Raw genomic sequence first — 23,240 nt, 5'->3', positions numbered from 1 at the left:
TTTACTAATAATCTTCTAAGTATATAAGTCGCTTTACAACTACAACCACCTCAAACTTCTCAAAAATTTTTGACTAAAAGATATACATGTACTTCTCGATAGAACAAATCTCTTACGTATAAAAAACATTATGGTAATACATTTTATCCATAGCTTTATCATTTCAAACGCAATAAGAGAGGACAAAGGCCAAAATAACAGCAACCCCAGCACTATGTCGAAAATTTTTCGCAAGAGGAAATTTCACTAATCTAAACTTACACGCCGCATCTTACATACAAGGTTTGCTGTTGGAAGATCAAGCAGGTTTCCTGAATCCGATTTCAGAAGATCTTTCAGCTGATCTCTTGGGGTAGAGAGGCAAGTGTCGAATGTTGCAAGGACTGGAGGATTTTCCATTGACAGAGCCGAGAGCACATTACTATGATATTGAATGTCAGCTGATAGCTGTTGGGCTCCGCGATCTGATATGTACTGAATCCCCCGCAATTGTTCTATGTAGAGTGCAGTTGCACCCTCTGCAACCTATAATACAGAAGAAACAACATTCATAGGCAAATTTCGCAACAATTAATCATCAGAATATAATTATTAAAAGGGAGTGACTTGTATGCAAGCTTCAACACAGCTTGTGGGTTCTCAAGTGCCATATCCAGACATCATGTATATAGGAGCACAAAACAACCTAGGCCAAGATTATCTGATTATAAGGGGCCAGTTGGGAAGTTCCTGAAGAGGGTTAGGTTTGGTGCTCAACGCTTTTCCCTCTCTTATTCAAGTGAAAAACTACACACAGATTCTCTTAGAAAGCTGACTATACTAGGGCTATTTTTTTACTTAATACTGTTATTTTTTTCATTGTAATATCTACTCATTAAAAATAAAAAGAAACTTCAAGCTAATTAGTCTATCCTCATTGCCTAGGCATTTACATGTTCCCTATATGGCACCTATATGTCTAGGCTGGGACCAATTTGATACCATGTTCTCGTTTAATTACAAGCCAGACACTAGATATAATAATATTGAAGAAAAAAAATATTCATAAAAGTTTTGGCAACTAGAGTAAGAACTTTTGCCTTGTTGTATAGGTTGGTTACCTTGAACATCCATTCTGTGGCAAAGAACTGTGCCTCATCATTGTTGGCATCATTGTTGGAGATGCCCTCAGCAAGTGGCTCCAATTGCTGCGGCAGCGTTAACAGGTATTCACCAACACTGGTCACATAGGACTGGGGGTATACACTGAAGGTTGGAAGAGGAAAAGCACTTTGCTCCTCAATGGAGGACCATACTGGCAAACGAGATACATCACTGAGCTGTTGCCGTACTTTAGATATGAGGACATCATATACAAGTTCATTCACTGCGTCAGCAAATGCTGCAACTCTCTGAGATGCAAGTGGAAGTGCATGGAACCGGGGATCTTTAGACTGCATGGCAACATAAGATAATGTTATAACTACAAATGAGAAGGAAAAAGGAAATTTCCCAAGCCAAAGAACAAGTAAAACAAATTTGGAGACAAACAAAGCAAAGAAAAAGAGGCTGCCATGTATGATCTTAAAAAAAAATAATAATAATAATAATATGAGACGTATTGACTTAAACTATAGATTGATTTTAGTTTTGAACCAACTGCATATATCCACTTATTTATTTGTTTGTTTCCTTTCCTTTTGCTTTTCTTTAAATGTGTCCCTATTTTTCTGGCCTTAATTTTTTTTTTTTTTTTTTTCTTTTTTTACAGTTAGGCTGTCTAGGTTAGAGTCTAGAACTTTGATTGTCTTTTCTTCTCAAAGATTCATCGTTTTGATTTTTATCTTCAGAATAAAATGAGAATTATGTTTTAAGCTTAAATTTTATTTTATTTTAAAAAAAAAAAAATTCTCATGTTACCTTGAATATTCAGATTTCCCTAGTAAATTAAACGAGAAAATATCCCTGAAAAAAAAGTAAGATGAGACTGCATGAAGTTTTTCTCAACCTGATTTAAAAGATTAAAGAGTTTCCTAGCCTTCTCAGGAACATCAACGAGCCGTAAAGCTGCCACATCCAAGGCAGCCCTTCCACCCAAAGACGATTCCAAAGTTCCATCATCGCTGACGTGTGACTGGTTTTGGTCCAGACTTGAACCAAATACTGAAATAGACAAACTTGTGCTCAACCTAGCAAGAGTAGCTCTCAATGTAGCTTCAAACACAGATGACCTGCTTGTCAAACAATCTGCAACTGTGAGGATTTGCAAAGCCCCTTGGACAATGGACCACTCCTCCTCATTGGAGATCACGTCAACTTTGCGTGCACTTTGGCTGTCCTTTTTATCTGATCCTGTCTCCTTCTTTGAACCAACACCATCAGCCACATGATCCACTCCACAGACGACTCTTAACGATTTGAGTGTTTCTTGCAGGGTAGAAATATACTGCAACATTATGTCATCAAGCGCAAGAATTAGCTCATCAGCCTCAGAACCACCGGTAAAACTGATGCACCTCTCAACAGTTGCTTCAAGAAGTACAATAACTTGAGGAATAGATTCCTCCATTCTGCGAACTGTTTCGCTGAGTTCAATTCCCTGGGCTCCCACTCCACGAGTAACTGCTCCCCTCAGATCCACCCCAGCGATCTCAGAGGAGAGGATAGCGCGTTCCATCTGTCCATAACTGGGACACAGATTTAATGGTTAATTAACTTATTGAAAACACTGGGATACATTGACCAATTAATTACAAAGAGAAATAGATGCAGATCAGAGATGAGTGTGATGCATGTCGAAAATAGCATACACATGTTGCTTGAAAGCCAATGTTCTAAACTCAAATCATTATGTAGAAAATGAATTGGATGTATGTAGAAAATAGTACATTAAAAAATATCAGTAAAACACCAGTGTTCTTCCAAACCAGGATCATTATATTAAACAGGACTGTATGAAGCCTTCCTACAAAATATAGGGAATCACATTTGCAATATCCAGGAAACCTTGGGAGAATGCAATATATTCATATGAAAAATGTTGAAGAAACATATGATAGTTCAAATTTTTATGTGACAACAATCACATTCTGTACGCATTGTTCACAAGCTTTCAACATTGTTTTTTTTTTTTTTTTTTTCCACTCAGTTTCTCAATCATATTCATCGTGATTTATGGAATCACATTTTTCATGGTTCCCTATCTGTGTCCAAAGTTGAAACTACAATGTCAAGCTAAGGCCGTTAAAATGCACATATACTCCAAAGAAAAATTTAGTTGTATCTTAGATGCATTCTGGAAAAATGACAAGGATAAGAAAACTCCCAAAAACTCGAAGGAGACACATCATAATTCATTCTTCTTCCTACTAAACAGAAACTGAACAAGTGTGAACAAAATTTTTAAGTAGTTAAGCCAACACCAAGAGAAGTTTTCATAACATGCTTCACTACCTTCACTTAGAAATTAATACCACACATTTAGTTTAGTTTATCGTTTCACCTCTTTTTAAATGATTCATAGGGAAAATACACTGCCTTCAGGGTATCCATCAAAACCCGGAGATCAGATTCTGAAAACAAGTGCTGAATATTCCTAGCAAAGGTCCCCGTCATATTGTGTAATTCAATGAGGGCCTCCAGATGCTTAGTCTGAATCTTGATACCCTTTGGCATATCTCCAGATAGAATATCCAAAATACCTTAAGTTATAAAATAGAAACGCAAGGGTAAGATATTAAAGAACTGCTCGTAAGTTCAATAAGAGAAATAACTTCTTCAATTTATGCAATAAACCTAACCACAATTTGGAACCAAATTGTAAATCTCAGGCTCCAATACATTCAAAAACTAACTAGGCAAAGAAATAATAATAAAATAAAACGAAAAAGAAAAGAATTGGTATTGCAAGTTAATTATGGGATTGATGAATCCATCACATGTAAAATTGATCATGCCAGGCAATTATGATATGCTAATCAGTCTTAGAAACAACATATCAAGTTAAACAACCCCATGAAAAAGTCATAACCGTATCATACTCTCAGAATGAAGCACATGAATAAATGAACTGATTGATTGTCAACGTCAAAAGGCAGTGGGGAGATTAGCTATTGCTATGGTCAGATGGACCAATTACACAGAAGAAAAAAGAAATGAATTTCTCGCTCTAATAAGTAGAATTGAAAGCAGACCACCTGGGAATCTTACTTGAAAGCAGATTAACAAGAACAGTCAGAAAGGTAAAACAAACAGCGTCTTATGACATCCAAGCAGTGAGGACATATCCAGTGAGATAAGGAACTCCCAGAAACCTTATCTTGGAAATGGTTTAGTTGTCCAGCTAAGACTTAGGATTAAAATACAAAAATAAAATTTCATTCTTCAGCAATCAAACAGAACAAAAATAAAATTTCATTCTTCTCGAGTAACCATCTCAAAGTATCATGAGACAGAGTTGTGTAATCATAGAGGGATAGATGAAAAGCAGGTTCTTTTCAAACCAATAAAAGAACCAATTTTTTGTTTTGTTTTTGACATGTCCGTACAAGAGGGGGGAGGGGGATTCGAACTAGTGACCTCAGCTTTATGCGGCATGGTCCTAGCCGATTGAGCTACATCTTGGGGACAATTTTTTTTTTTTTTTGGATGAGGGAGTAAAGTCTTATATCATCGAAACAACTATTACAATTCTCTCTTTAGCAGAAAACTAAAGACCGACACTATACAAGAATCAAACCCACAAAAACACTCTTTTTACAGCTAAAACCAAAAGCCAACAGAGCCCTTCTCAACCAAAACAACAAACAAAAGAAACAATTACACCAAAATATCTGTATCTATACCCCAACTGCAACATAAATCTATATTGTCCAACTCCAAATCCAATTGCATGTTTTATGGATTGGCAGCAATTCTTAGCAGACTAATATTTTCAGATACAAAAGGGTGATGATTACTTTAACATGCCACAACGATTAATAGGTGGAACACTATCAACATCAGACCATGTAGAACATTTAATACCTAAAGAACAATTATGATTTTCAACAACTCTTAATGATTTCAAATGCAACCTTTAGCTAGTGCTTTGGTTTCAAGAACAACATCTCCAGTAGCAAGGTTGATACAAGAAACAAAACTTGATCCCACAGCGGCCATTGTCTCAATTAATAGCTTTGGGACAAGACTTTTATAATCATCTGGAAAAGCAACCATACACCTGCAGACAATAGTATACACAAACGCTTGAATTTCACAGCTTTTCTATTAATATCAAGTAATGCAGCACTGAAAATAAACAGTAGTAAGAAATTGTTGTGGGGAACATGAACTAATCTGAATAAATATGACTTCCAAATTACTCACAAAAGTGAGATAAATAATATAATGATTAGTCTACTGCAATAGTCTCTTCATCAACGAGGAAAACGAAATCATTCTACTCTGATAAACTCAGAGGTCTATATATCTCAACATATTAATATATGGTTTAGACAACTATGATTATTGAGACAGAAGAAACACAATCATATGTTCTCACAGGTACAGACAAGGTAACATGGTTCAACAACTACTTATGCTCCACATGTAGTATTCCCATCTCACTGAAGGTTCCAGTTTTAGAGGAAGAAAACAATTTTGTTTGCCATTACTTGTTTGTGAAAAAACTTCTCTTCTTCAAGAATGTAGGACAATTCATAACAGTTTAAAAAACAACAAAACCTTTTTCTTTAAATATCAACATAGGTGAGTACTATGATCTCCTCTGTAAGTGAATAATAGAAGTTCAGGCTACCTACTAAATGGGACTATTGCCAACTTTCTCACATAAAGGCAAGCGGAAATCAAAAGGGAACACTTTATATAGACAAATATTGAATAAAAACATTCTCATATGACATGTTGAGGAAAAAAAAAAAAAAACCAATTCATAAATTCCTTTAGAATTATGTACATACTTTCTAACTAGATTAGTAATTCACTATAATCAGGTCCAGCACAGATTAATTTTCACAGTGAATTGATATCTACATTCATTGACAGGTAGAAAAATGGGTGAAAAAAGGCCATTGACTCATCACCAGCTGCAACGGGAGGAAGCTGTTTCCAATAATAGAAACTAACATAGTTCAAAGAATTCTTCATGGCACTAACTAGCTTCAGCTGTTAACTGCAACCAAGTTCATGTGATATTACTATAAAATTTATCAAGTCAAGAAATATGGAGGCAATTTCTATTCTTTTGAACAACCGTGAGAAAGTGCCACTAAATATTTGGATATTGAGAAGCAAGAACTGTACCACTTCCATTCTTGTTCAAGATAAAGTAGCAATTCATCATAGAAACTTGGCAACCAACTGGAGAATGAAATTGAAGGTGAATTTGATTGAAACTCATTACTACTTGATAGCCTTTCCGTCTCATTTCTCTCGGTGGCAAGCTTATTAGCTCGCTGTTTTGAGTCAAAATCTTCCCAGAGCTGCTTTATGGACTTTAGGTGAACTTTTGAATAATGTAGCTCTAAAGACTTGAATCTTCCAATTCGAATAAGGATTCCTCGCAAATCTTGAGCAACATCAACCTAAACACATTAAATAATAAATCATGAGTAAGACAAGGAGTTGAGAACTGCAAAACAGATAGCTGCAAGTAACAAGACAGAGTTCTACAGGAAAATCTGACCTTGCGGTTAGATAATGCATCTGTTAGACGAGGCTGTACCATTGCGTCTAATCTATCCTCTAAGACCTCAAGTTGCTTCCTCACATTAGCAAATTCAGCAACCTAAAATGAAGAGTTGAAAGAGAGAAAGTCAAACCATGAAACTTCATGAGTATCAAACTCACTGCATGATGTAAATGAACCTAAGGAAAAACATTACCTCCCCAACAGCAGACAAGCAATGCCTCATATTGGCCAAGGTTTCAGCAGCCCGAGGAAGATCACCACTGGCAAAGACATCCTCCACAGTTGCACTTAATTGAGTTAACCCAGCAGCATCCTGTCATTAAATGCAAATGAGCATACTTAATTAAACAAACAACCTTCCTTAGCTGCATCTTATGAACTCTACAACTAGCATATGTGAGAACCAGGAATTGTCTACCTGCAAAGTCTCATACGCGGCTTCCATTCTTTGTTTGACGGTATCGACTTTAGCAAGGGCAGCAATCGATTCTGCTGAGGATCCCTCTGCCTGAAGATGATGACAAAATGGTTGAGAGAGAGAGAGAGAGAGAGAGAGAGAGAGAGAGAGCATCTTGTCATGCATGGTTAATATATATTTCAAATAATGTCCTTGATACCTTGCCGTCAGCTGCTATCCACCAGAAAGGACCAGCAACATTTTACAATATGTAAACATTTTTTTTATAAGTAAAAATATTTGAGAATTTTGCATTATGCAAACATAGGTAGAAAAAAAATACAAAAACAAGTTTTACCTAAAAATTGATAGCCAGAAAAAATATCATCTACAATGGAAGTCATTTCCAACAGTTTAATTGTCAATATTAGTTCATATTCAACACTTTTCCACCTAAAAATTTATAAGCAACACTACCTATACCACTGCTGTAACCATCATCTATTACCATAGCTGTAAAATCTTTCCATTCCCAATTTTCAAACCAAAATTTTTCATGTGTCCAAACTGTTGGCACATTAACTCATAAACTTGAACAGACATTAACTGCATTATTGCCTACTCAACATTGCAACTTATTGTGAAATGCCTCCGAGAGAACTCAAAAAGACAATTTAATATTTATGGGGAACACAACAAATGCAAAAAGTACCAAGCAACCAGTGTCAACAAATACATAAAGTACCAACCAAACTGGTGGAATGCCACATCAATGCGAAAAGAATAAACTAGGTTGGGACAATATTCACTGGCTAGTTCTTTTGTTCTGAAGTATCACTGAAGCCTTCTTAATTTGGTTGCAGCATTGAAATAAAATGCATTTAACCCAGGTCTCTACAATTTGTACTGGGCACGACTTTAATCAGAATCTATGTATTGTCATCTAAAAGAAAATATCCTGTCTGGGTGAGTCCACATTAGACAATTCACACTACTAAAATCATGTTCTCAATACAATCGTTTCTTCATCGTGTCCATGTAACACTGGCTAGTATAAATGGGTCTTATTTTATCAAGGATCTATTAGATTATGATCAATCCTCTGCTAATTCTATTCAACTGTATTGCAAAACCTCCAACATGCCAAGCTACTGGCATCTTCATCCAATAAGGCTAACTAAACTTGTGCTCAGAACCCAGAACATTTACACCTGGACAATAATGCTAAATAGGGTACTATTTCCCAAGAATATGCAAGAAACCTAGCATACCCAAATTAGAAGCCAAAGATACCATACAAGCAATGTTTGCCATTAACCCCAACTATAAACTGATGTGCTCCAATGGAATTAATCAAACCAAGCAAAGAACCCACAAGAAACATTGCAACCTTGATAAGATGTTTACTACATAATCCCCCTCTTGAGTATTTAAAGATTCTTCAAAAAGTCAATTTCCCTTCTCGTGATGTTTTACAAGATTTTTGCTGTGCAGAAGACCTTAATTACCTCTTTTAGACAAATCCAGGAAAATTTAACACCAAGGAGACATTAATTCCAAAAAGATCCGGAAATCACATTATTGAGCAACATATGTGGACAAGAAGAGGAGTCTAGTACCATCTCTTCTTTGCTTGTCCTTCATCCCTGCACATTTGGCACTTTCTTTGGAAGAAATGCAAAATCCCATGTGTTAGGTTTTTAGTGTTGACAAATTCAGTGTGAAAACATATTTTGATTTAAGTTTCTGGTCTAGAGGTACGTCGCAGTAAGTAAATGACAATATCTTTTTTTATTCCAACATCAAATGAAGGCAAGCATGGTGGCGTTAAAAAGATTATTCAGAGGGCTACAACTTTCCAATTCCGATTCTTACTAGATCAAAACAGATTTCAACTCCTGATCCTATGTTCTTTGTCCTTTGAGGCTTCCTATAATTTGAAAAGTCACCTCAAATAAGCCCTAGTTCTACTACCCTCGCAAAACATAACACTCGCATATTCTCAAATCCCAATCCTGAGCGGCCAAACAAAACTAAACAAATAGAAATCAAACACAAGTCTGCAACGCCCACCTTTTGATCTCTTAGAGAAAACTGAATTCAAATAGTTGTATTAACCACAATTCCACAAACATCTTCACGCTCTCAATTGCCAAATAACTTAAATCTAACACTTCAAACCTGAATCTGGCTTAGTTTCCCGCATCTCCTCATCAACCAGCAATAAATAAGAACGCAAATCTAACAATGCAGAACTCCAATCTCCTCGGATCACCCACATTTTTCTCAGCAACCAAAGATAAGAAACGAACAACGCATAAGTTGGTAAATCCGATTACCTTCTTGAGCTTCTGGAGGATTGCGGAGACGCCAGAGCGGAGGGAGACAGCGTCTTCGCGGAGGCGGAGGACGTCGCGGGTGGCACGCGGAACGCGGAGGAGAGCAGCGGCACCCTGCTCCTCGAGCGAGGCGGCGATCTCTTCGGAGACCATCTGGAGCTTTGACTCCAGCTCCGCCAGGTGCTCGTCCACCGTGTCCTGCGAGTGCCGGCTCTGAGTCGCCGCGTTTATCCATTTCTTCGGGTCGAAGTTGTCGCTCGAGAACGGACTCAGATCCAGCATCATGCTCACTCTGCTTTGAAGGGAGAGGGGTGGTATGTTCTACGGTTGGGAAACGGAGAGACGACGGTTAGGACTGAAAATTACTTGAAGATTTTCTTTAGGGATAACTTCAGAAAACCCCCCTGAAGTTCCAGCCGATTTGAAAAGACCCCCCTGAATTTCCAAAGTTCTCACGTAGACCCCCTGAACTTTGGTTTTCTCTCACTTTGGACCCCTTTAACATTAAACTACGTCGTTTTGGATGTTTTATACCCATTTTACCCTTCCTCAAAACTATGTCGTTTTGTGTCCTAAAATCACAACACATATCCAGCCCAAAACGACGTCGTTTTAAACATAATTTTTTTTTTTTTAATTAAAAAAAGTAAAATATATATATAATTAATAATATAAAAAAAAAAAAAAAAAAAAAAAAACGGGGGTGGCTTCAGCCACCCCCTTGGCCAAAATGGGGTGGCCGGACCACCCCATTTTTGGCCAAGGGGGTGGCTACAGCCACCCCCTGGCCGATCTGGGGGTGGTCGAGCCACCCCCATGGCCAAGGGGGTGGTCCGGCCACCCCCTTGGCCCCAAAAAAAAAAAAAAAAAAAAAGGGATGGGGTGTTTTTGGGGGTGGCCGGACCACCCCCAAGGGGCTGGGGGTGGTTTCGGCCACCCCATACGGCGGTATGGGGTGGCCGAAACCACCCCCAGCCCCTTGGGGGTGGTCCGGCCACCCCATATGCACCCCCCCCGCCCCCCCCGTTTTTTTTTTTTTTTTTTTTTTTTTTTTTTTTTTTAACCCTTTTGGGGGTGGCCGGACCACCCCCATGGCCAAGGGGGTGGTCCGGCCACCCCCAGACCGTCCAGGGGGTGGCTCTGCCACCCCCTTGGCCAAAAATGGGGTGGTTCGGCCACCCCATTTTGGCCAAGGGAGTGGCTGAAGCCACCCCAGTTTTTTTTTTTTTTCTTTTTTTTTCTTTTTTTTTTTTTAATTTTTTTTTTTAAAAATTTTTAATTTTTTCTTTTTTAAAAAAAATAAAAATTAATGCCTAAAACGACGTCGTTTTAGGCTGGGTAATGTTAGGACACAAAACGACGTAGTTTTGGGGAAGGGTAAAATGGGTATAAAACATTCAAAACGACGTAGTTTAATGTTAAAGGGGTCCAAAGTGAGAGAAAATGGAAGTTCAGAGGGCTTAAATGAGAGTTTTGAAAATTCAGGAGGGTCTTTTCAAATCGGCTGGAACTTCAGGGGGGTTTTCTGAAGTTATCCCTTTTCTTTAATTTATTAACACCAGTTTATAAAAAAAATAAAAAAATGATATATTTGTGTCGATAATTTGAGTGTATTGATATTAGGTGAAAAAAAAAATGGGTATACTGGTCGGTGTACTCTTCTTTTTTATTTAAATAAAAATAATTACTTTTTATAATTGTACATCATTTAATTTCATGAAAAAATTATTTTAATTCTTAGGTTTTCATCAGATTTTGATTTACTAGTTGGGTTTTCAATTTCAAGAATAAAGTCTCTAAGTTTTGTCCAAGTTTAAAATAGATTCATCTATTACTTTACCATCAAAATAAACAGTTTTTCATCTGCCATATATGTTTTATTTGATACGTTAACGGCTATCTCAACATTCCAATGCAATGCCACTTTAACCGAACCAAAGTTTTTTATTATTGTTGGTTTGCTCTTTACTCTTTAGTTTAATATGAGGTTTGTGGTTATTTAAGTTTTACGTGTCAGTTCTATTGTTTTTTTTTTGTGGGTGTTTTGTTTTTTGGTTGACTTAGCATTATATTTGGGTATTCGTAACTTGTCAAATGAGACATATGGCGCATGACAAACCGTTAACTTTAACAGTAAAATAACAAAAAAACTCATTTTAAACTTGAGCAAAACTTAAAAATTGTTTCTTGAAATTAAAAACTTAAAGGATTAAATTCAAATAACATGAAAATCTAAAAGCTAAATATGAATTTTTCCTTGAATTAAACCATGTAAAATTGTAAGTGGTTTCATCTAAACAACGTAAATTTTGTCTCCAAGAGGTAGTTCAATCGGCTAAGACCACACTTAATGAAGTGGAAGTCACTAGGTCAAATCTCCATTCTCCCTCTTGTGCGGACATGTCAAAAAAAAAAAAAAACAACGACGTAAATGTTTTTTCTCGACCGTGGATATCACCACACTTGTTAGTTGTTAAACAAGAAGACACAAAGAAAGTGAAACGTTTTACGTCGTTTATGTCTTCATTTACATAGTGTAGTAAACGACTTCAAGTGCAAAAAAATTTTGTAGTGTTAAGGAAACCAAATGCATAAAAGTCACACCGACATGCATATAAAGTTATGCCAAATGTTCTAATTTATCTTAAAAAATAAATAAATAATTTATTAATAAACTGAAATGTCATACAAATCACATTGAGTTTTGAAACATCCTTAACAGAAATAGCAAATCAGAACAACATATTAGCGTATATTGAGCAACTAGCAAATAACATTTTTAATACAGTAAAAAGTTATTTCCCAATGAGCTCTGTATACAAAAGTTGATTCCATGTATCGGGGACTCCGGCAAGACACCAGTGGGTGCAGTCCATCCCACGGTGCCCTCCAACGCCGTAGACTGATGGATGTGCATCTTTTCTTTGTTCTGACAGTCTTGTAACATTTAACAAGTGCACCGGCTTTGACATGTTACGTAACACTCTCTCCAATGCTAGTTCCGATGGATGTTGTCGCCTTGGATGTAGATCTGCAAGTGTGGGTTTTGTTTCTCCATTGCAGTTCTTTCCATTATGGAGCCCCCAATAACTTTCCCTAATTAAACAAGGAGATATCCAAATAATAATGGTAAATTGGTAATAACATTAACAAATAACAGTAATAGCAAATATAAGATGGGAGGATCTTGTAAAATTATTAGAATTTTACTGTAAAGAAATTCTAAACAATTTTACCACTTCCACTTTTAATTTTTGGTAACCATAATTACTCTAAAACAATTTAACTTTTTACTTCTTGTTAAATAATTTCTTTAATAACTTACCTAAAATGGTCGGGTGAGACTCCTTGGAAAAAGACCTTTGTTTTTCTAGGATCGACACTTTTATCCACCCATCGAGCCCATGTCTTGAGCCCTATTTCATACGCAGCCAAGCGGTTCATGTCTTTGTATTTGTGCTTTCCGTCTTCAATGAAATCCCACCTATCATGCAATTAAAAAGTACTCATGGCCTTTTTTTTTTTTTTTTTTTTTCTCGTATTTTCCCGATTTTTGCAATTAAAACTTAGCTTAAGAACCTGTTTGGGTGTGCGTTTAAGAATTTCAAAAGTGTGTTTAACACCCCAAAAATTCTTCTTCTTTTTTAAATAAAAAATAAAATTAAGTGCTTTTGAATGTCAAAAAGCCTTAAAATGGCCAAACATGCTCTAAATAGAGTTTTTTGACTTACAAATTCTATTTTTCAAACATAATCTCAAACATACTATAAATAATGGATTTATGTAAATCTCACGGTTGTTTCCTTCCGGTATGAAGCCAGTGGTGCCACGTGTCGAATATTAACACATCATTTCCTTCCCATGTTTTTGTGTCAAGCTTGTTAAGCTTCAAAACCCGCCCGTATCTCTTAGGTATAATGTTGACCAAAAATGAACTCCACAGATGCATCACAGAAACATTGTACTCCTGCATATTTATAATGAAGGATGCAAGAGAACATTAAACTTTGTTAAGTAACTAATTTGTAATCAAGCACCAAATTTGTTTCATGTAGTCTATGTATGTGCTTCTAAAATAAGTCAACGAGCAAAGCAAAACTACTAAAATAATCCATGTATGTTGTAACACATGAACTCAAGATCTTATCTATGTTCTTATGATACTGGAAATTATAGAGAAAAGCAAAATTAGAAGAGCAATACCAACTATACATCCAAACTTTGAGGATAATAGCGAAGCTTAGTTCCCAAATAGTATCAAATAATCCTCAAAATCACAAACAACTTCAAAGATTATAACTCTATGATGATCAAAATTCCAAAGCTGCCAAGAACAACAAACAATTGAATGAAACATAAGGATAATTAAAACTCATGGGATATTGAGCATACCTTTATATAGGCTAAGTTTGGAGTGCTTTCTAAGTAAATTGACACAAACCATAGGTAGAATATAGCCTTTAAAACTGACTTGCAATAGAAGGGTACCTAAAAGCTTATATACATATGGTAATAATTGTACTTAAGTCATGTGAGACACTTAGGATCGTAAAATACTATCACGCTTTACAGCCGATGTCCACGACAAACCCCTCTATCGACATTGACCTGATAACACTATTTCTCTTTTGGCAACTCCACTTACCTATAAGTATTCAGTGACTTAAAATATGTCCATACATGATACCAATACATTTTAATCCAGCCAATAGATCGCTCCCTTTAGGACTCGGCTACAAAGCCGCAACCCATCCAATCTCATACTCAATAAGTTGCGCCCAATCTCATACTTGGCATGGTAGCAAGTTTAACACCAAATTATACAAATCTCAAGTAGAACCCATCTTTGAAAACTGGCTCACAAGAAAATGGTGCCCAAGAGGCAAGAGCTAATATATATATACACACACAAATTGTTAAAATTGCATTTTAGAGTTGTAACAAAAATACTTGAAATTAAAAATAAAAAATAAATAAAGTGATGAAGTTCCAAAAATAACCCTTAAAACTTAGTTTCTTTCATTAACACCCGTGTCATCTTACAATATATTTGGCATAAATGAAATGTTTTGGAGTAATTAGTTTCAAATATTTTTTCTTTATGACGTGGTAACGTTCATATGGCGAAGAAAGATGACCTGAATTTTCTACTATGAGGATGATGTCAAGCAGTATGCCCATACTAATTGATTAAAGACTAGTTTAGTTTTAAAAAGAACATGCTGCACAAATTGCACTTAAGAGGTTCAAATTTTAATATTATTAGCAGTATAATTGAAGAAAACGTAATTGATTATTTTACCGTGAATGTGAATGTTCGGAGGGAACCTGTCTTCTCTAACTTGTACTCGGAATGTGGCGTAGCTGAATGAAGCATGCATGTCAATGATTGCCATTGGTTCAAATTCAGGGAATCTCCAACAAACAGGATGCGCTTATTTCTATATCTGCTTAAAAAAGTTACACCATTGAACCTGCATAAACAATATTTTAACTAAATAATTAATTAGGTTGTTAAACTTGATTTAATTAAATAATATTTATTTAAAGTCGCATCATATTATGACATTATTTATAAGTGGAATGAAAAATTATTTGGTATAAATTTAGTGGGAGGGCCCGGCCAGCCCTTGTGAACATTCATGGTACCTTGGCAAATTGCATGCAGAGGGTTGCCATCTATACTTGAGATAGAGTCTGTCCGGGCGACCGTTCCTCTGGCAAGCAAATTGTTTGAGTATGAAGCTGCAATGAGTTAAGTTGTAAAGAGGATATGAATCATCATAAACCCATCTTCCATCATACACATCACATCTCTTCCTCCTCTCATTTCTTCCTCCATTTTCATCATCAATCTCGTGCTCTCCATTTCCCACCTGCAACAATGGCAGAACGACGAGTATTACAGCAAGAGCAATGATCCTACCCATTGCACCCAAATGTGTGTTTCTCTAATTCTCTGTGTGTGTGTGAGAGAGAGAGAGGGGGAGGTGAGCTTTTAAATTCGGAAGTGAATTTAAAATGTGAAAATGAATGTGAAAAATAGTGCAAGGAATTGATGAAGAACTTCCTTTCATTCCTTTATGAACGACAAGGAGTTGAGTTCGATATATCAAACAAACGTGCAAAATGAGGCGTAGATTTTCTTTGATTTATCTTGACACATATGGAAGAACTATTTATTATGTATGAGAAAAATCAAAATTAATTCTTAAATTTTCTTGAGATTTCAATTTAATTCTTGAATATTCAATTTCAAAAATTAGGTCCCTAGATTTTACCTTAGTTTCAAATAAGTTCCTATTTCAACCTATTGTTTAGTATTTTCATTTTATACGTTGAGACAATATTTAAAAGATAGGGGTTGCCGAGTTTTGGCTTAGAGAGTGCGTTGAATTGCGATACGTGTCTTAAACCTATTTTTTTTGTGAGTGAACCGGTCCTGTTAGAGAGTGCCTAGAATTGTGACACGTGGCGTTTTAGATGTTAGCCTCTTAGTGAGACAATTAAAACATAGGGATTTTATTTGTAATGCATTGAATTGTTTTAATGAAGAAAACAAAATGTTTTCAAATTCTCTCTCTTTATTTAATTTTCTTTTTTATTTTCTCTTGCTTTCTATTTATATCCACAATTAAAACATATGGTTTTATTTGTAATATATTTAATTGTCTTAATGGAGAAAGGAAAGTGACTCCACAAAAGGTTCACAAATTCTTTCTTTATTTTTTTTTTATATCTTCTCTTGCTTTCACTTTATATCTCAATGTGAGACAATTAAAACGTATGAGTTTTATTTGGAATGCATTTAATTGATATCTTATTGAAGAAAACAAAATATTCACAAATTCTCTCTTTCTCTCTTTGTTTATTTTTCTTTTTTATTCTCTTGCTTTCTATTTATATCTCAATGTTTCTTTGTAAATTTCACACTCAAGTCCGGACGGCCACGACACTTAAACAACAAAAACATGAAATATCATATTAGTTCGGTCTACACTACAATCTACATCATTTTCCCCAGGTTGGAGAGAATTCGTCCTCGAATTCGGCCGGTTCTTCCTGTGGTCCTTCGGGTGCCCTGTCAACTCATTCCATTAGCCCTCCTCAAGATCAAGACACGGCAACGCCTCACAATACACGTGATGCCCCTATTCATTGGGAGACGGTGATGATAATCTTGAATGCCTTGCGCATCACTTTGCGAAACGTCAAGCTTGTCGTGCTCTTCTCGTCTTTCCCCCGCCATACAGATCTCATCACAAATTTGGTTAGAAGAATTTGACAAAATAGCATCTACCCCGATGAAATCAACATAGTTAATTGGCGCTACACTCAAATCGAAGGCTTTATCTTCAGGGCTCTTATCAAGCACATGGTATGTATCCGAGAGATTTACCTTTTCTAACGACTCCTCTTCATCGGCATAGATGTCATAGATTGGTGGAGAGGCCCAATCTACCGAGCAATATTCCTCAATAAAGCTATCTTCCTCCTCCACGACCGATTGACTCCTAATCTCTACCGCCTCTCTAGGAACCTTCTTTTTGTAGAATTTTTCTATTTTTTCTGTCACAAGGAACTCTTTGGGTTGCAAGCAACCTTGGAATTCCAGTATATCGAGTTTAAACCTACTCACCCACCGATTAGCATGAGCTTGCGCAAGGTGCTGACATCCCTGCGTTCGGTACTCACTACAAAAATTATGTTGTTTAGTTACGGTAGTTTAGTAACGTGTCACTAGGGTTAACACGTTACTAATACTTAGTAACGTGTATATAGTAACGTGTCTGGCGTGTTACTAATTTGGATGTTGCTAAATCCAATTTTGACACGTTACTATTTCGTGCATAAAATAAAAAAATAAAAAAATTTAATTAATTTCTTCAAAATTTATTTATTTGTACACCTGATTGTCAACATACATTTCTCAACATATACATCATCAACTGCTATCAACATATACATCCATTTCTCAACATACATCATCAATTGCTATCAACATACATCCATTTCTCAACATACATAAATTTCTCAAATCGTATTCCAACATTGTCTACAACATATATTCGTTTCATGTTCACAAAACATACATACATCATTGTCTATATACAACGGCATTGTTAATAAACAAATAATTATAACTATATACATATACATTAACAAAACTTTAAATGATTCGCGAATACATTACATACAAACACCCCAACAAAAAATTCGGTGAACACCATCATGACGGGTCGACTTCTCCGCACTCACTGCAAATGATTACACAACAATCAGTCAGCAAACAAACACTCGAACATTAGTGTGCTTTATTTTGTTTTTAATAAAAATTACACAAATTAATATAATGTTACTAACCTAAGCAAAATATTTATGTCATGGACTGCATAAGAAGGTTGAAGATCCGTTTTGAACTTCATTTATACTTTACTTTCTTTAATGTTAATATAATTTTGAGTCATAATGCAATTTTTCACATAAATTGCTATGTAAATTATGATTCAATGAGTTGGTAATTAATCCAAAACTAGGTAGTGGAAACACAACTTATGAGTAACCACATTTCTTTTTTAAATTTTTAGGAAAGTCTTGGCTATGAAACAATGAAGTTGGGAACACTTATTTGCAATACAATAACAGAATTAATAGCCAGTAAATTAAAAATAACAATAATGAAAGTCAAGAACGAATCATCCTTAATTAATTTGATGAGCCGACAATTATTTGCAGCCAATGCGCTGTCTATTTCTTCTTTATCAGGATAACCAATTCATGCAAAAACAGAATTTTTAATCATAAACCTGAAACTCATACGATGATACTGAATTACAACAAGATAAACTCACATATCTCATGCGAATCCACAATTGAATGTGTTTTTACTTTCTACTAATGCTCACACTTCAAAGCTCATGAGCTGCCACAATCATACATATGCAAATCATAATTATTGTGCCAAAAATCACTTGGTTTCATAGCTTAGGCTTTGTTTAAGAAGTCAACTTATGAGCTGAAAATTTCTAAAATAACAGATATATCCCTCCTCCTCCCTCCGCATAAGTGTTAAGTGTATGTTAATTTTTAAGATCTGTGTACTCTTCTAGTACTGTACTGTGTGCTCTGTTCTGTTCTTGTAGTGAAGTACTGATTATGCCAAGTGTAAGCCCTGCGCTTTCGAGGCAAAAAGTGACGTGTACATGTAAAATGCTAGTTTGTGGATGCATGGGTGAATTCTGTATTCCTCAATTATGGTCTTATTTATTTCAACACATGACTGGAAGACCCAAATGATTTTCTTTTTTTTCTTTTTTGATCCGCCTATATATCCTCCGAAAGGCAAATTATCAATCCTTGAATGAGAATTATGAGACCTGGTTGGGCTTCTACAAATGCACTAAATCAAAATCTTTTTTCTTGTATTGTTATTATTTTGCTAACGAGTGTACAAATGGTCCATGACAAAATTCTAAGGGAGAGTTGCTTTGCCCATATCCATTTTATCTTAGATTTCATTGCATTTAGATTTGAGTCTACTTGCCGTCTAAAATATATCTAGAAATGAAATCATCCATCTAATTTAATTGATGAGTAAGCGAAACTAACTGATTTTTTACTAATTTATAAAAGTCTGCCCTGATGAGCTCAAAGGACAACGTGATCAGTTGGCTTTCCACGTCTAAATCTTTATTGAATGTGCTCAGAAACATATATAAGATGTTAAAAGGACTAAAACGCCTCTAAGAATTAACTGGTACAACGACTTAATATGGTTTTTCACAAGCAAATCCCAAAGCACCCATAAAATAAATTACTCTCGACTAGAGAAAGACAGGCTGATACTAAAAGGGTAATTAACCCAATATTTTAACAAAACTCACAAAATATACTATTTAACAAACTCTTTACTCAATGTTAAATTTATCTCTCTTAAATAGTGGGAGGTGGATCTTTGCCACTACAAAAGGGTATATCATTGGCTTAGAGAACCCAATGAAGACCAAGAAACCCATTAATATCAGCGCACTTACAACACATAAAACAATACCCAATCTTTACAATTTTAAGATACACCAAATAAGTAAAAGATAGAACACAGCAATACTAAAGTGAAAGTTCTTTTGCAATTAGAAGATAAAGACCTTCATGCAATACCATACAAAAATCGGAGTGCACTATTCACTTCGGACTTTTGTCAAACAGTTACTAAGCTTCTACTCAATGGCATATAAAACAAACAATTAAAAAAGAAACACACAGAAATACGGAATACAAATGCAGATACAATGTGAACAAGTTGTCCCGGAGGACGAGAGGACAAATGGGTGAAAAAAAATTTGAGAAATTTTTTTATTTGCCATTCACGTTAATATATGTTTATTTGCCATTCACTCAAATATGAGAAATTTGAGTATATATATATACCTGCAGTATAATATTGGAGAGGGAGAGAGTGTTGGTGAGTCACCTGGGTTCGACGCCGCCGGAGTGAGAGAGGCCGCCGGGAGGGAGACAATGCCAGCCAAAGTAGAAGAGAGAAAAACGAGCGAGGGAGAGAGGAGGGCGTACGTGCGCGTGGGAAGAGCTAGAAGCAGAAAGAGAGAACGCCGGAGAGTGAGAAACGCCGGAGGAGGAAGAGAGAAAAATCACTGTTTGGGAGCTGGGGTATGGTACTGGCGCGGTGGAGGGAAAGAAGAGGAAGAAAAAGAAGAGGCCAGGAGAAATAGGGGGAAAAGAAACTAAGCTAGCACGCGCTGGGATGGGGAAAAATATCAAACCAATTAGTAACGTGCGACAGTAGTACGTTACCAATTTTTATGTTTTGAATTTTTTTTAAAAATTATATATATATACAGTGTCCGAAAAAGTATATTGTGTTGGAAAATATATATATATAGTGTCGGGAAAACTGTGGGGAATATATATATATATATATATATATATAGTGTCAGAAAAGCGCTTGTTGGACAAGGATTTTATTCTGTAAAAAATTGTATCGGAAAAACTTCTTCCATCTGGATGTATAAAATTGTCATATACAGGGGCAAAAACTATATTGTTTCGACTTGACGGGACGAACTTAAATAAATACTAAATTATTATTTTTTGGATATCTTAAGGACCTATAAATTAATTTTGATTCCACATAGAGTCGTTAATAATTGTAAATCAAGTAAACCACAACAACTGTCAAATTTTTAAATAAATTGACAACATATACTAAAATGTTTAAATAAATTGACAACATGCATAAACTAAAATGATTTATTTAGTTTTCATAATAATTTTGTTATATTTTATAATAACATATACTAAAGTAGCTACGAAGAATAATGATAATTAAACTATTCAATTACTCTTTGTTATATTTTATAAAGCTTTCCATTTGATATATTTATCATATTGTAATGATAATTAAACTATTCAATGTTATTAAAAAATAACATTGTGATTTTTAGAAATCACAATATTCTAGACTATATACGGAGTTGCTAGTATTTTGCTAAATACATATATATTTTTAAAATAACCAATATGTAACTAAATAATATTAATGGAATTAATTAATTGGACAAAAAATTAGTAACGTGTCAGTTTGACACGTTACAAATTAGTAACGTGTCAGTTTGACACGTTACCAATTAGTAGCGTGCCAAAATGACACATTACTAATTTGTAACGTGTCTAACTGACAGTTACTAATTTGTAATGTGCCATACTGACACGTTACCAATTAGTAGCGTGCCAAAATGACACATTACTAATTTGTAACGTGTCTAACTGACAGTTACTAATTTGTAATGTGCCATACTGACACGTTACTAATTTGTAATGTGTCTAACTGACACGTTACTAATTTGTAACGTGTCTAACTGACACGTTACAAATTAGTAACGTGTCTGATTCATTCTCATTGTGACCACCCATGTTGGATATTTGGGTAGTGAGGTCTTCAATTTGATCCCTCATAGCCTTGAATTGATCATCCATGTGTTGCCAACGTTTAGCGTTAGATCTGCCTTCCGCCTTCGCAAATCGCGGTCTTGGTTTGCGACGACAACCGTTCGGCCCACCACCCATGTGCCGCAAACGAATCGCCGATTGCTCCTTACGTGTTGTCTCTGTGCGCACGTACACCTCGTTCATGTTTGCACAACGGTTGCTCCTTCCCATTCATGGAAAGTAATTGAGCTTTGATATCAACTGATGCAACCCGACTTTGCAGCGAAGAACAACAATAAAAGAACGGATAAACAATTTCAGACCTAGATTCTATCAAAGACCTAAGAATTCTTCTAAAAACAATTGAGTTTATCTAAAGTTTAAAGGAAAAAAAGAAGAATAAACTCAACTTTGAGTTTTCTCATTAAAAAAAAAAACTGATTCATAAACAATAACTCTAACTTTCTGGAGGCTATAAGCATGTATTTATAGCCCCAAAACCCTAAACCTAATAAAATACGAAATAAAGACTCTCAAAACCCCAAACCTAATAAAACATGAAATAAAGGCAATTTAAATAAAATAAAGCTACGGCGCCCGTCCAGACGAGGCATATGGCCGTCCGAACGGTCACGACACTTAAACAACAAAAACATGAAATAACATATTGGTTCGGACTACACTCCGATCTACATCAAAAAGTTATTAATATTCTAAAACATTTCTATTACGAATAAAAAATATTGAAAAAATATACTTATAAGTATATTTTACACTGCACTCTGTAATCCCAAACTACCATTGATTACATTTAACGCTCTCAAAGTTCAATATTGTAGCAAAAACAAGCCCATGGACAAGTCAGAAAAAGGGCAAACAAAGAAAAAAAAAATGGAGAGAGAGAGGAGTTGAAGGACATGGTCGAAACACCCCTCACTTGTCAAATATTGGACAAGCCATTATACACATTATCCCGGGATATGATAGTCCAAGAACCTTGCCAGTACCTTAATAGTCTACACTAAGTAAGACATGAAACTTTGCTCAGAAAAGAAAAAAGAAAAAAAAAGTTAAGACATGAAACTTTAGAGCAATAGCACACACTAATTACACCTGATGTACACCAGTTTAATTACAAACAGACCAATCCTATTAAATTAACAATAACTTCAGATTATAATATTCGATGAAGACAATTTTAATGGTATTGGGAAGCTTATTCAAAGAGCTACCAAGTCATGTTTTATGAAGATTCTCCAATTACAATGTCTATTGGATTAAAATAAGCCTCGGTGACATTCGATACCCGGTCGAATGAGTGCTACATTCTCATGTGAAAAATTGCACATGAGAATCATATACTCTCATAATATACTAGGTTTGACGACTTTTCTCTGACTCGATTTGAAGAAAGACTAATTCATACGGCCTCATTTGTTTGGGCATAAAATTCTTTACGAAAAAGGTTTTTCCAATTTTAGAGTGTTTCGTGCAGCGTAAAATATTAGTCAAACTAAATCTTAAGTGTGGGATATATTGTTTGAAAATATTCATATTTTGATCCCTCAAAAAAGGAAAAAGAAAACCCTTAGTTATGGACGACAAAGTTAACAATAATCATGTTTATCTCATACTCATTACATCAATTAATTTAGGTATAAGATATATTCACTCTTCACTCAAAAACAAACAAACAAAAAAAAAAAATGATACATTCTGTCCGACTTATTTTACATACAAACAGGTAATAAAGCAAAAGGAAATAAATGGAATCACATGGACCTGGATGTACGTACTTGAGAGTCGGTGCAGATAGATGTAAGGGGCCGGGGGTACTTTCATTCGGAGACAACAAACTGAGATGCATATAATATGAAATTCGTGTTAA

The 23,240-nt window shown here is 35.4% G+C and overlaps 2 protein-coding genes across 2 annotated transcripts; both read right to left on the bottom strand.

The window, feature by feature from the left end:
• Positions 1–56: 56 nt before the first annotated feature.
• On the bottom strand, positions 57–9,766 carry EYE (conserved oligomeric Golgi complex component-related / COG complex component-like protein). The gene is made up of 10 exons (XM_059594557.2): positions 9,407–9,766; positions 7,089–7,178; positions 6,864–6,983; positions 6,665–6,766; positions 6,283–6,563; positions 5,055–5,200; positions 3,482–3,680; positions 1,988–2,666; positions 1,101–1,433; positions 57–525 (listed from the first exon to the last, which is right to left on the bottom strand). Exons 1-10 carry the CDS (start codon positions 9,689–9,691, stop codon positions 247–249), a joined length of 2,514 nt encoding a protein of 837 aa, XP_059450540.2. The 5' UTR covers positions 9,692–9,766; the 3' UTR covers positions 57–246.
• Positions 9,767–12,201: 2,435 nt separating this feature from the next.
• Positions 12,202–15,336, bottom strand: LOC132182019 (protein trichome birefringence-like 43). The gene is made up of 5 exons (XM_059595230.2): positions 15,056–15,336; positions 14,709–14,880; positions 13,201–13,373; positions 12,732–12,890; positions 12,202–12,502 (listed from the first exon to the last, which is right to left on the bottom strand). The coding sequence occupies exons 1-5, from the start codon at positions 15,334–15,336 to the stop codon at positions 12,202–12,204; spliced, it is 1,086 nt and encodes a 361-aa protein (XP_059451213.2).
• Between the last annotated feature and the right edge of the window lie 7,904 nt (positions 15,337–23,240).

The sequence above is a fragment of the Corylus avellana genome, chromosome 5, assembly GCF_965113065.1.
Source record: "Corylus avellana chromosome 5, dhCorAvel1.hap1.2, whole genome shotgun sequence".
NCBI lineage: Eukaryota > Viridiplantae > Streptophyta > Magnoliopsida > Fagales > Betulaceae > Corylus > Corylus avellana.
This window is presented reverse-complemented; position numbering and strand designations above follow the sequence as displayed.

What these genes read in the sequence shown, in the direction of transcription:
- LOC132182019 (XM_059595230.2), bottom strand. Translation starts at nt 15,336, where the DNA reads ATGGGTAGGATCATTGCTCTTGCTGTAATACTCGTCGTTCTGCCATTG. An exon ending in CATACCGGAAGGAAACAACC is followed by an intron (nt 12,891 to 13,200) that starts GTGAGATTTACA and finishes ATTGCATGATAG; the next exon opens with GTGGGATTTCATTGAAGACG. An exon ending in GTCTCACCCGACCATTTTAG is followed by an intron (nt 12,503 to 12,731) that starts GTAAGTTATTAA and finishes TTGTTTAATTAG; the next exon opens with GGAAAGTTATTGGGGGCTCC.
- EYE (XM_059594557.2), bottom strand. Translation starts at nt 9,691, where the DNA reads ATGATGCTGGATCTGAGTCCGTTCTCGAGCGACAACTTCGACCCGAAG. An exon ending in TATGAATCATTTAAAAAGAG is followed by an intron (nt 2,667 to 3,481) that starts GTGAAACGATAA and finishes TCTGTGTCCCAG; the next exon opens with TTATGGACAGATGGAACGCG. An exon ending in TCTTTAATCTTTTAAATCAG is followed by an intron (nt 1,434 to 1,987) that starts GTTGAGAAAAAC and finishes GTTGCCATGCAG; the next exon opens with TCTAAAGATCCCCGGTTCCA.